We start from the raw sequence: 14,379 nt of genomic DNA, 5'->3' as shown, positions 1-14,379 counted from the left end.
TCAGGCGGGGGTTGCAGGAAGCTGTCCATGCCCAGCTGCCCCATTCCCCCACAGAACAAAGCATCCATGCTCTATAATTATACCAGGAAGAGCTAATAAAAGCCTTCCATACAAACCTCAAAATTCAATTAGTCCTGCATTGTGAGGCTGACCCTGAAGACAGACAAAGGCTTAGCTTCTGATCAGCAGAACAGTTCCAGCTCAGTGGAGCTGGCTGCTCCCAGATCACAAAGTTCCTTTCCTTCTTTGTGTGCTGAGGCTGCCAAATTACCTGCTTGTATATAAGGCACTGCCTATTTGGACACTTTAGGGTGCCTTGCTTTTGAATTTCATTGGGTTGTCCTGCATCACTGACCCTGGCTGAAAAATTTCATACAGTGTGTCCATAAAGTCATGGTGCACTTTTGATTGGTCACAAGAAAGCAACAAAAGACGATAGAAATGTGAAATCTGCACCAAATAAAAGGAAAACCCTCCCAGTTTCTGTAGGATGATGTGGCAGCATGTGCATATGCGCAGATGATGACATAACACCATGTATACAACAGAGCAGCCCATGGCCATGCCATTCGAGATGTGGACGGTACAGAGGCAAGTTCAGTGTGTTCTGTGGCTCGCTAAATTCGAATCTGTGACCAAAGTGCAATGTGAATGTCGGCATGTTTATAATGAAGCGCCACCACATAGGAATAACATTACTTGGTGGGATAAGCAGTTGAAGGAAACCAGCAGTTTGGTGGAGAAACCCCGTTCTGGTAGGCCATCAGTCAGTGACTAGTCTGTAGAGGCTATACGGGATAGCTACCTAAGGAGCCCTAAAAAATCTGTGCGTGAGCCCACATCGAACTGCACTGAATAGGTATGAAACTGGGAGAGGTTTCCTTTTATTTGGTGCAGATTTCACATTTCTATCGTCTTTTGTTGCTTTCCTGTGACTGGTCAAAAGTGCACCATGACTTTATGGACACACTGTAGAATTAGTTCCAGTAGTCATATTATTTGTGCATAGAGACAGCACTTTTGTACACCCTGGTCTCACGACTCAAATGAAAGCATCCAGGGGAAAACTGACCTCAAGAGTTATTGAATCTTAAGCCATATTGACAGGACAAGCAGATTAGGGATTCTCCCCATGGACAATAACTGAGTACTATTTTCTTACTGTCAGTTCCATATCCTCTTCGTCTTTTTCTTTCGTGGGCTTTTCCGGCTCTTCGGGCTCCTTCTCTTGGAGATGGATTTCCTGGGCCTGAGTCATATAGGGCATGTCGTCTTTGTTCTTGAACTCCAAGCTGAGAATTGAAGGAGGAAGTAGAATTCCCAGAATTACCTAAAGTAATAATAATGATAATAATAATAATCACATTTAAAGGATTAAGATTAGAGTGGTTGCTCAGAATCAGAGGGCCTGGGGGTGGTGTGTGTGTGTGTGTGTGCGCGTGTATATATACGAGTGCTGTGTATACCTTGAGTGAGGACCTGCATATTTGAATAACTATGCACATCAATGCTCCAAGGGTCAGTTCTGTCCATCCAGAACTGTGAGGCACCATGTAGGGCATTTTTTTTTTTTTGCACCTTTTTGAAGCTGGAAACGGGGAGGCAGTCAGACAGACTCCCACATGTGCCCGACCGGGATCCATCTGGCATGCCCACCAGGGGGCGATGCTCTGCCCATCTGGGGCATCACTCTGTTGCAACCAGAGCCATTCTAGTGCCTGAGGCAGAGGCCATAAAGCCATCTTGAGTTCCCCGGCCAACCTTGCTCCAATGGAGCCCTGGCTGCGGGAGGGGAAGAGAGAGAGACAGAGAGGAAGGAGAGCGGGAGGGATGGAGAAGCAGATGGGTACTTCTCCTGTGTGCCCTGGCCGGGAATCGAACCTGGGACTCCTGCACGCCAGGCCGTCGCTCTACCACTGAGCCAACCGGCCAGGGCCCATGTAGGGTATTTTCACAGTAAGCTTCTTTGCTGTAAACCTCTTTGCTGCAAGTACTTTTGCCATAAAACTAATTGGCTGTAAAACTAATTGTCAACTAACTGGTTGACTGTGTTGACAGTGTACTCCCAATTTTATATTACTGGTACATAAATATTAGCCCTCATAATGGTCTATACAGTGACAAGTAGATGTGGCAGTCTTAAAATAATAAATAATAACTATATATATTGACTTGATAGAAAATATAGTGATAAAACTTACTGAACGTGGGAAATAAAAGAGTGTAAAGCCAGATTTCATACTGTATTAGAAGAGGGTAACTGATAGGTCAGTTTGCAAGTCCTTTGATGATTCAAAGACGCAGAGTTGAACTCACATTTCTCATGAAACTTTGGAATGTCTGTTGACAGACATGTGGCAATATGCCAAGAATAAAAACAACAATTTTTAAGAAGCTCAGCTCAGAAGAAGAGACAAATCAATAAGCAAAAATGTGTAAATGCTTAAGTACAACCCACAAAATAAAATTCATTATTTCCACAGTATTGCCATGAACCTATATGCATTTTAAACAAATTTAAATAGTTTGTATTTTGCAATAGTCCTTTTAATTTTGTTACGAAAAGTGAATTTCATCATGTCCTTTTTAATGTTCCTTTTTATTTTTTATTAGTGTATCTTTTACAGAAAAAATGCCTTATGGCCAATTACTTTGTGGCAAACATGTTTGCAGCTAAGAAGCTTGTGGAAAAATTACCTAGAATCTTTATGCACAGTTAGCTCAATTTGACTTTGAAGAAACAAAGCATCTTACCCAAATATATATTACCCAATTAACACTCACTTTGCATAGAAAACTGAGGAAAAAGAGAGCCCCTACCCAAGGCAAAAGTGGGAAAGAATTGAGATTTAAATTTAGCCATTAGATACCACTTGACTCTGTGAAATCAATTTACATGCCTGTCCATTCACTTTATTTACTAATGTGTCAAGTGGAGTCGATTGTGTCATTTGGTTATCTCTAAAAAAAATGCTGTCTTAGGTTGACCTTGCAAAAGCCCATGTAGAAAAACATGTTCTTCATTTTAGAGCTTCCCTCTGTCATTAACTACTGTCCAACAGGACCAAACACATACACACCCCAGTGGGCTCTGTGTCCACCACGAGAAGCTGCTGCTCAGATATCCCTCAAGGCGCCAGCACTATATTTCTCTCATGTGTAAAAAACATGCTTAAATCTCCATGTGGTGATACTAAATACACATGGGCCCTTTTCACAAAAGCTCAACCTCATTTTCCATTTGCCAGGGAACAAATGCATTTCTGAATGATAATGCTGATATCTGACTTTCGTTCTCTACGCCTCCCTCCTCCTCTCTCAACCCTAAAATGGTTCTGTTGCACAAGGCTCCAGAATATGAACCAAGGTGAGGGGTAAGGAAGATTCTGAAGGGCAAGTAAAAATGATTCTCAAAGAATGAGTCAGGCCCAGCCCGTGTGCAGATCCCACAGGGGCTGTGGAGCAGCCACGGGAAACGGGAGAGCAGTGACCCTGGACTCAGGGTGCCTGGCAGACTGGGAAAGCTCAGGTGGCATGCTGGCAGCCTTCAGGTGACATGACACCCTGTCCTTGGAGCTGAGAGCCAAGCTTGGCGGTCACTAGCAGCGCATCTATGAAACACATGGCTCACTTCATGGAAACTTGTGAGTCGGAGCCAAGAGCCCATGGAAGGGCGGACTAGGGGAGGGGTGCTGGCTCAGTCAGGGCAGACTCAATGATTGCTTTGGTCTCCTGGCCCTTCTGCTTTGGGCTGACCTCAGAGTTACCCAGATCAGGTAGTTCTAGGTGAATACGAGCCTGGTTTCACTTTTAACAGCCACAAACTCTAAACAGATACACTATTTTAACACATTCTTTTAATCTTCTTGCTCCCCTTTGTTCCTGTCTTTCTTTTACTTCTTTTAGTTTAATGTTTTCTTTGAAAAACGTGAAGAAAACAGGAAAAAAGCAAAGCCACGCACCATCCTCTTATACTTCAATTCTAGAGGTAACTATCTTTCCTGTAGAGATTAATTAAAAAAAATTAATCTATACAGCTCTAACTATACATGTACATGCTTTAAAAGAACAAAAATGAACCCAGGTTATAAATAATGATCTGCAACTTGTTTTTCTTAAGAAGAGGTAAAAATTATCTAGCAATGCCTTTACATATCTCACTGCTATTTCAGTGTTAAAAATTCCTCAAGTACAGCTGAATAAGAGCCAATGTCTCCTTACGACGTGGAGTAAAGGAGGCCAGGGCATTCGGTCTCCCTTGGCAGTGAACAGCTGTCCATGTAGGCGGCTTCTCATACAGCATGGCTGGTGCCTGAGGAAATCACATCCCTATGGTACCTGAGTGTGCCTATCAGTCTTGGATCTTCTGAAAAATATTAATGTCTAGGCATCATTTCTGTTGGTTTAGCAGAATTTGGGGGAGGTTTTAGTCTCTATATGAAAAAAATTTTAAAAAGCTCTACTATACAGAAGATTCTGATGCTCAGTTGGGTTTAGAGTCACCCTCCTGAGAGATGAGAATGCCTAATCCACCGCATATTTAGTTTGGAAAACTCCAACCAACCCACTGGTGCTCACAGAGAGTAGGGCCTCCTGGGTGCACTGACCTTGAGGCCTGAGTTCTTGCGCATTCGGAGCCGGCCCATCCACATGTCTGTGAGCAACATCTGGCTGCATGTGTGTGCGATGAAGTCGCGGTGTTTGGCAGCCACAGCGAGCTGTAGGCATGTGGCATTGCTCCAGTTCTTCAGCTCATACGTCAGCAGTTTCATGGCCAGCTGCTCGTCCTGCTTGTAGGACTGGTCCAGGAGCTCCACGGCCAGCTGGCCAAAGTCCCTGAAAAAGAGAATGTGAGGAGTCACGTTTTGGCCCTCTTAGAGACTTAGATGATGAAAGTGGAGACAGACTGGCTAAGCTAGAAAAGGAGGTTTGAGTGGTTTAGCTGTTTCTTATGGGGTCTCTTTTCTTCATTCATTCATCCAGCCAACATCTATTAAACATCTGTATGTGCCAAGCACCATGTTTAAAGTCAATGGATGGGGATGGTAAATCAATGAAGTATGTCTTCTTAAATATAACAGACCTCAGTTCAAATCTGAGCCTTGCTAACCACAAGTGTGTGATCTTAGACAAGTTTCTTAAATTCTAAGTCTCATTTCCTTTAGCCGTAACATATGCATAACAGGAGGACCTATATCTTGGGGCAGGGTTCTAAGTATTTTTGCTGTAAGAATTTTTCTTGCACAACTACTTAGCCATTAAGCAATTTCACCATAAAAGATAAAATAACAGGTTGGCAGTTTGATTTACATTTGACGGACTCAATTTATTTAAGGTAGTTGTCGGTTTAGTTTCATTTCTCCATGGAGTAAGTTCTCACAGTTACTTCCATTTTTATATTATATAAACTTAACTCTTGTAGTGGGCTATCCAATAATGCGTAGAGGTGGTGGTCTTAAATTAGTAGATGTTAACAACTACGTATAAAGTCAGATTGCAAAGTTTTGTATAAAGCCAGAAAATGCTTTATATATCACACAAAATAATAACATATCAGTTTGCAAATCATTCAGTGAGCAGAGTCACCCACCTATCAAAACCAAAGGTTTACCAAGGTATTGCAAATAGAAAAGTATAGTACTATGAATGAAAGACTTTGAAAACAATGCATTTTCATTTTTTTGCAATAGTTTTAAATTTTGTATTAATTTTTCATGTTCCATTATGCCCTTCCCCCATTGTCTTTTTTTTAATGTCCCTCTTTTATTTTTTTTGTAATTTTATATTTTATGGAAAAATTGCTTTACAGCCCATAAGTTGTGTGGTAAAAATGCTTGCACAAAGATGTTTATGGCAAACAGGCTTACAGTAAAAATACCGGACACGTTGGGGCGGTTGAGAAGATGAAATGAAATCTTCTGCATATCTGTATTTCTTCCATGTCTCGTGCTGTGCATCATAAGCAGACACTTTTCCTGCCCGCCCTCTCTGCACACCATTAGGGTGATACTGCCTCCCCTTAACGTCTTGGGTAGCTCAGACCCTTCATCCTTTCCCATCCCCTGACTACCCCATTTTCTGACTGGCCAACCTGGAGTTGTGGTTCAGCTCCTGGGAGATGTCATCAACCATGTCGTTCTCAGAAGCCTCATGAGCCATGGCTTTGCAGAGCTTGCAGGCCACCAGGGCCTTGGCCATCGCCTCCTCGCCGTGCTGCCAGAAGAACAGGGCCATCTTCTGCCGCTTCATGAGGACGGCCCACACCATCAGCTCGTGGAAAGGGAAGGGGAAGTGGTTGATCTCAGGGTCATCCAAGTCAATGTCTACCTCTTCTTCCCGCTTCTTGGTTGTCTTTCTTCCTCGCCTCAAGGGAACATCATCCTGAGATTTTAGGGAAAAGAAGTCATTGAGGTGGAGTTAGAAATGAATCATTTAAATTCAGTAAACGGTTACTGTATATTTACTATTGGCCCAGCTATGACAGATACATAAGTGAACAGATATATCTCATTTGATTGTGTTTCACTTTATTGTACTTCACAGATGTTGTGTTTTTTTACTAACTGAAGGCAAGACTCTACCTCGCAGAAAGATTACAGCTTGCTTTGTTGCGGGGCTCCTTGATTGCAGTGGCCCGGAACTGCAACTGTCGTATCTCTGAGGTTTGCCTGTATCCTATCCTAGCTCCAATCCTAAAAAATCTCACAAGCTCAGACATTCTTAATTTTAAAACAAGTGAGGATAGCATATGGGAACACATCATTGTTATACTTTAATTTCTTTAAAAAGCATTTTTTTAAAAAGATTTTTTAAATTGATTTTAGAGGTGAGAAGGAGAGGGATGTGGGGGAGGAGTCGGAAGCATTGTATATGCCTTGACCAGGCAAGCCTCCATAATGGGCCATTTTCCCCTTCCTCCCTCCCTCCCTCCCTCCCTCCCTCCCTCCCTCCCTCCCTCCCTCCCTCCCTCCCTTCTTCCTTCCTTCCTTCCTTCCTTCCTTCCTTCCTTCCTTCCTTCCTTCCTTCCTTCCTTCCTTCCTTCCTTCCTTCCTTCCTTCCTTCCCTTTTCTTTCTTCTTTACTTTTTTCTCCCTCTCTAGGTAGGGTTATTTGTCCCTCATGTTGGACAGCACTATCCTTCTCTCTTAAAGGACAAGGATGTCCTATGCTTGCATTTACATATATAACAAAAACCACATTAACAAAAGATAAGAAGAAGGTAACCTACCTCAAGTTTCTGCATATCTCATCAGATGCATTTGTGAAGTATTTCTGACTTTTGGATTTGTTATCATTTGAAAACACACATAAATAGATTTTGCTTACTGGAATATATATGCTTCCTTGGTTTTCAAGTTAGTATTTCAAATAGGATTCATTTTCTTGTTTGCAATGCTAATAATGCAACCTCATAGTGAAGTATTCAACGCTACTGTGACCTGTCCCCTTAACACTGGGAATCATGTACTTACCACTGAAATGAACTTATATATATATTTAAAATGTGTAACAAAGAGAATAAATATTTGACATTAACAATTTAAGCAAACACTTACCTCCATTCCCAGTAGTTTCAAGGCTTTAGGCTGTTAAAAAAAATTTCATGCACAAAGTTAGGTATTTCTTTATAGATATAAGAAAAGAATCCTACTTGATCTCAAATAAGTAATGAAACAATTCCCTTGTACCCTATAGCATTTATTTATTTTACTAAATAAAACACTACAAAGGGAACCTGTTTTTAGAAATTCTTAGAGAAGTAAGGATTTAGTGATTTTGGTAAATCACAATTAGGAAACTGGAAAGGCATAAGGCGATTGCTCGGGGGTAGAGCCTGCAGGTTTACCACCCCTTTTATGGACCGGAATTTCTTCTGTCTTCCTGGAACCATCCTGCCTGGCATCTCCAGGACATGGAGCACTTGAGTGAACACTACAACATTCAATCAAACCACAAGATGTTTCTCAAACCTCTGAAAGACCTCTATTTTCTGGAGACTTGAGATATTATTCAGAAATACATGTTTCAATGCTTCGTGCAGGCCATCTCTCTGTGTGCTGTCCAGTAGAGCAAGGATGCATGGGGCCAGAGGAACATGTTTTGATGGTGGCAAAAGGCACTCATAACATGGAAAGTGTCAGCACATACAGAAGCATCATTAGTCATGCTGGGAATGTGCAAAATAAGCACAGACCAAGATAGACAGAGAAAGCCACTCAGGAAATTATAGAACTTGATTTATATTTAACTGGGGTAGATATAAAATTACATTTAAGGGGTCAGGAATTCCAATTCTATGTTTTAAGTATTACTGAATGGTTGGGTGCCAGTAAGTAGTAAGGTGACAGTACTTCTAGTTCCTCTGATTTTATTCAAGTAGAATAGCCTAAACCTGGTTTCTCTCCCTTTCCTTCTCTTTTAGCTTTCATAATGGCCACCAGTTTGAAATTTGTGGTTTTATGGTAGTTCTATTCTTAACTTTTGAGGAACCACCATACTTTCTTCCATAATGGTTGCACTACTTTACAGTCCCACCAACACTGAATACGGGTTCCTTTTTCTCTGCAGCCTCTCCAACACTTGTTGTTAACTGCCTTGTTGATAACAGCTAATCTAACAGGTGTGAAGTGGTATCTCACTGTAGTTTTGATTTGCATTTCTCTAATAGCTAGTGAAGATGAGCATCTTTTCCTATATCTATTGGCCATTTGTATTTCTTCTTGGGAGAAGTCTCTGTTCATGTCCTCTTCCCATTTTTTTATTGAAACTTGAAAACATTGGTATGTAAAAACTCATTGCAGCATTGTTCACAGTGGTCAAGGCATGGAAACAACCAAAATGCCCTTCAATAGATGATTGAATAAAGAAGATGTGGTACATATACACTATGGAATACTACTCAGCCGTTAGAAATGATGACATAGTATCATTTTCGACAACATGGATGAACCTTGATAACATTAACTGAGTGAACTAAGTAAATCAGAAAAAGCTAAGAACTGTATGATTTCACACATAGGTGGGACACAAAATTGAGACTCATGGACATAGATAAAAGTGCAGTGGTTACCAGGGGGAGGGGAAGGGAGAAGAGGGAAGGGGGAGGGAAGGGGGAGGGGCATAAAAAGAAACAAATACAAGGTGACGGAAGATGATTTGACTTTGGGTGATGGGTATACAACATAATTGACTGTCCAAATGATGTGGAGATGTCTCTAAATCTGTGTACTCTAGTTGACCAATATCACCCTGTTAAATTTAATTGTCTAAATAAAAATAAATAAAAAAAATAAATTTGTGGTTTTAAAAGAAATTTATACTTTTTGGTGTTTACAAAATACTTGAATAATCAGAAGATAAGCTTCGGGGAAAATAAAACTCATGCTCCCCACTAGCTACAGCAGCAGCTCTCCAAGGGCCACGCGACCCATTCAGGGGCAGAGCGGTCTTTCCTGAGACCCTTCTGGGGGTCTGTGAAGTCAAAGCTATTTTCATAATAATACTAAATGTTATTTGATATCCACTCTGCATTAATATTTCTACCGATGGTGCAAAAGCAATGGTATGTAAAACTGCTGGGTGCCTTAGCAGGGATGAAGGCAGTGGTACCAGACTTTATTAGTTGTCATTAGATTTCGTTGTTATACACTTGAAGTTTAAAACAACACAAAATGAAACCGTTTCACTTAAGAATGTGCTTGATGAGGCTGAACAATTTATTAAGCTTATGAAATCCTACACTTGCTAGTAAAAACTGTTTTTTACCATTCTGAGGGATGAGATGGGAAGTATGCATGAAGCACTTCTGCTATATACTGAGTGAGGATAAGGGTCCTGAGGAAAGACACTTCTGGGGTTGTTTGGACTGTATTATGGCCACTTTGTTTCATGAACTCTCTATGTGAAGGAATGACTGGGTAGGCAGCTATAGTTATTTAGACTTGGATGGCAGACATTTTGAAAATAAATGAAGTAGGACAGTCATTTCAAGGAAAACAACTTACAGTATTGGTTGTCAATGACAAAATTCAAACTTTCAAGTGAAAAACAGAATCGTGGAAATCTTATCTTTCCCTGCCCCATGACCTTGATGGGCTTCCAGTGCTTAAAGACTCTTCTGATAGGATTGGAAGTGATATTAACAAATATAAATTTATAAATCATATAATAAAATGTATCAACACTTAGAAGATTTGCACATTACTTAACATATCGATATTTTATTTTATAGTAACTAATCTACGATGTTAAGACATCTGTACAAACTGCAGTTTGGATTTTAATGTAATGGTATGAAAAGTTCACTGACATGGTTTCAGATTTCATGTTGCAACTGGTCTTTGAGAAATTGCTACTTGCTGAATTTCGATGTACATCTACAATTATTTGTAAAGATTACTTCTTCCCTTTTTGATAGATTTGTCATTTTTGTCACATATTTGTATGAGGTTCGATTATCTCCATACATTTCAACCAAATAATGTCCTGTGACAGATTAAGTGCCAAAGAAGATATGAAAATCTAGCTGTCTGCTAGATTTCTAAGTCAGATATTACAGATATTTGCAAGAGAATGTAAAACAATGCCACCCATCACCAATTTTTGTATTTTTTTTGAAAAATAGTTTTTCATAAATATGTTATTTCTGTGAATAAGTAATGAATGGACTTCTTGTGGCTATCTTAAAATGAATTAATAAATAGTTATTTTTAAAAGTCTCAACTTGAATTTCCAGTATGATAAATATTGATAGAACACAACATAGTTAAAAAGCTTTTGGGAGCCCTCAATATTTTAAAGGTATAAATAGATCCCTGGAACAAAAACCTCGAAAGCTGCTGGGGTAGATAATAAAATTAATTTGAATTTCATTTCTATTCTCTGATCTAAGGCTCACTCTCACTGGCAGTTTCTGATTGAACTGGACCTAGTGAGGAAAAGAAAAGAGGGAGCGATACTCCATCACTGAACACACTCCTTGGTGGTGTTGTTTTAACGGATTTGATGGCAACGGGCGGAAGTGGGCAGTTGCTTTCTCATTTGATCTCCCGCTAGGAGAGAAAGAAGCCACACCCCAAATCTGTTGCACCCCAGACCTCCCCGGCTTCCAGAAAAAGGAATTTGCACGAGCCTCACCCTCTTGGGGCCGAAGAGATTGTGGTAGAGGGTCCGGAAGCGCTTGCGCGTGTAGTTGCAGCGATAGGCGCCGCCCATCAGGTACTCGATCACCAGGCCGATGTCGATCAGGCTGATTCTGTAGTCTGGGGGCAGGTTCCCCTATCAGAGGAGAACGGAACAAACAGAAACAGATCCAAAAGACAGCGTGATTTACTAGGGATTCGATCCCATGTGCTCTGTAACTATTTTAGAGTAAAAAGTAATAATAATTAAAAAAAAAAAAGAAACATTATGAATGTATTATTATGCTGGTTAATTAATTCACCTTAAAATAGATCCAACCGAAACCTGGATATTCTCGCTTGGAAAGAAGACATAAGTTAAATAAGAAGATGCAGTAATCGTCGGCAATAACAGAAAATCAAAATTTTTATTCAAGTCTTCAGCTGAGGAGAAAAAAACACCAGTGTAGCAGAAAGAAACACAAGGCTAGACATGGCAAACGCTACAGCTCCCAGACTCTAGCAACTGAGCTCCCCAGATGTCCCCAGGCCCCTGCGCTGCTCTGCTCTGACCCCAGCCTGTCACCGCCCGCCCTCTTGCTGATTATTTATTTCCTCACGCTCACTAAATGAAGACTCCTTCCAGAAGGTGATTGTTATTACCAAGACTTGCATTAGGTGGAGTATGCTTAGAGCTCAGGTCTCCATTAATACCAAATTTCTATTTGAACACTTGACACGTTTTTCATGAAAGAAAGCCAGGATGGATGTCAGGATGAAGTCACTTATGAACATGCCTTGTATTGAAAGAGAAAGCAAGGAAGAATGGCTTTATATTTTTAATTGTTTTATTTACCTTTGTATTCTCAGTGCCTTTTATAGTGCCCAGTGTATGGTAGGCATTCAAAATGCTTGTTGTTGTTAAAAATGTAAATGAGTAAAATAATGAAATTAACTGATGTTGTGGAATCAAGTTTCAGTTTGTTTGTTTGTTTTTTTAGTATCATGTTGTCCTTAACAGAACTAACTAGCCACGGTGTGTGAAGTTACCCCTATCTGGAAAGCCTCGGTTTACTGCAGACATCTGACTTGAAATTATGTGTATTGATGTAGCTGTAGGGACAGGAACGAATAGTTGGCACCTGATGCACCAGCCCAAGTGTGTGAGATCCGGCCACTGCTCTTTCAACTTCCTTGCTGCGTGCAGACTTAGTTCTCAGCCCCACCCATTGTGTTCTACCTCTCTCTCAACTTGGGACACACAGCAGGCTTCGGGACCTGCTTAGAGCTGGCTGAGCCAAGTGGGACTGTGTGAAGCACTCGGAGGCACAGAACCCCTCCCATCCTTGACCTCGGCCCATCAGAACACCTTTCATTAGCTGAATTGTCCCTTCACAAAAAATGGTCTCTCAGCTCCTCAAAATTCTGTTTCAGAATTTTGGAATTTCCTTTGTTTGAAGATGATCTCATCAATCTGAGTCGTCAAATTACACTACCTTCAGGCTATCAAGAAAGACCAATTGTCTGACTTTTTTATTCAAAGCATGGCAAAAATATAAAAAAGGGAACATAGAGAAAGTTTAATTTGAAGAACCTAACTTTTCAGGTATTACCCTTTCCATAAACATTAAACTAAATTTAAAAATATTACCCGTGCAATGACTTTTCTCCATTATTTTGGGAAGGGATAACGGGGCTGCAGTTCTATATGGTCTGGCTCTACCAGACGCTTAAGCAACTCCGTTATTACAAAATAGGAGAGCCCCAGAGGCTGGGCACACCCAGGTCAGCCTCCTGTCCCATGCATTTGGTTCCTATCAGGATGACCTCCAGAGGAGGCCCAGCCCCTCTGTGTAGGCAAGGCGAGGTAGGCAGGGTAAGGAATATTGGCGTGAGTCACCTGCCCTTGGCTCTGTCTATCCTTAACAAATCAACCACTTTCCCTCAGTGCCCCAGTCCTCTCCCTAATAAAAACGGTCTTTAATGCTCAAGTACTAAGTTTCAAAAAAAACTCCAGAGGATATATTGTGATGCCATTGAAAGGCAGTCATGGCAAGTCTAGGAATTTGTGCCTATTTTTAATTTTGTAACAATTTCTTAAATTTGAAACGTGGGCAATAATTGGGTCTAACACCTATATATTTTCTTTTGAGAAATCCACATTTTAGCATTAGTTTGAAATCTTAAGAACAAGAACTAATATTGCCTGAAGACCAGTTATGAATGGCAGTATTTCTACATTTGAGGTGTCTGGGAGAGTGGTGGTTGTCAGGAAACTAATAATAGTAAAATTCAAAGTAAATAAAAATTTAAGAGGGGCAAATAAAACATTTTTACGAATGGCTTTATTCACAAAGGGCTCTTGGGTTTATAGACTACCAGATAAGGTTCTAGAATATTCTTTTTATTTTTATAAACTTCTCATATAAAGCTTGATTATTTCAGAGTGACGTAGGATCTGGTCTGAAGCAGGAGAAAGAATTCAGAGACTATCCTGGGTTCTACCCAGCTTTTTGTGAAGGCCAGAAAAGAACGGGCCTGCATTCTGTTTGGCCACAAGGTGGCGATGTTCACCTGAAGCCAGTGAAGATTTCTTCCTCACCAGCGTTTGCCTGCCTGCCTGCTCTGTTTTGTGTAATAAGGCGATGTAAACCAATGCAGAGCAGACTGGAGGATTTGTGGATAAGGAGAGAGTCAGGTGCTTTTGTTGAAGTGATATGTGGGGGAGGGAAAGCTTCTTCACCAAGTCATGTGTTTGAACTCAGTCTGCAAGACTGCAGCTATACTGCTCACAAAAATTTGGGGATATCTCAAAATGAATATGAAGCGATAAAATATCCTCTAATTTTTGATAAAATATCCTCTTTCTAGAGCCTTTTGGAAGCAGAGAAATTAGGGAAAATTAGTTTCATAGTTTTTACTGGGAAGAGTAGAAACCTTTTGGGGAGGAAGAAATAGATTTCATAAAATGAATACAATTGTGATAACTATGTCCTGGTTGAACTCTGAAGGGGGTGACAGCATTGGTGTATGTTTGGGCTGATGGCTTTGGCCACCTGTGACCTACAGATGGAACAGATGTTCAGAGAACAGTCAGCAATATGACCCTGCAGTGGAAATAGCACTGGGCTGGGCTGGGGGCCTGGCCAGATCACACCCTTTCTCTGCACCTCAGTTTACATTTGAAAACAGGCAGTTAGGATACTACTAAGGTCTTTTCTGTTTCTAAAGGTCCAGTTGTCTGGTTACTGCTGGCAGGC

The 14,379-nt window shown here is 40.8% G+C and overlaps 1 protein-coding gene across 6 annotated transcripts in view; it reads right to left on the bottom strand.

The window, feature by feature from the left end:
- The window catches only part of TRPM3 (transient receptor potential cation channel subfamily M member 3), a 541,722-nt gene that overhangs the window by 88,515 nt on the left and 438,828 nt on the right, over positions 1–14,379 (bottom strand). For 4 of the 6 annotated variants that reach the window (XM_066367997.1, XM_066368000.1, XM_066368002.1 and 1 more), the window contains 6 exons: positions 11,443–11,478; positions 11,136–11,276; positions 7,556–7,585; positions 6,092–6,381; positions 4,608–4,836; positions 1,163–1,330 (listed from right to left, as the gene is read on the bottom strand). In XM_066367997.1, the coding sequence (XP_066224094.1) occupies positions 1,163–1,330; positions 4,608–4,836; positions 6,092–6,381; positions 7,556–7,585; positions 11,136–11,276; positions 11,443–11,478 (894 nt within the window). The remainder of the gene's footprint in view (positions 1–1,162; positions 1,331–4,607; positions 4,837–6,091; positions 6,382–7,555; positions 7,586–11,135; positions 11,277–11,442; positions 11,479–14,379) is intronic. The other 2 variants (XM_066368001.1, XM_066367998.1) reach the window with 1 other exon arrangement.

The sequence above is a fragment of the Saccopteryx leptura genome, chromosome 2 (assembly GCF_036850995.1).
Source record: "Saccopteryx leptura isolate mSacLep1 chromosome 2, mSacLep1_pri_phased_curated, whole genome shotgun sequence".
Lineage (NCBI taxonomy): Eukaryota > Metazoa > Chordata > Mammalia > Chiroptera > Emballonuridae > Saccopteryx > Saccopteryx leptura.
This window is presented reverse-complemented; position numbering and strand designations above follow the sequence as displayed.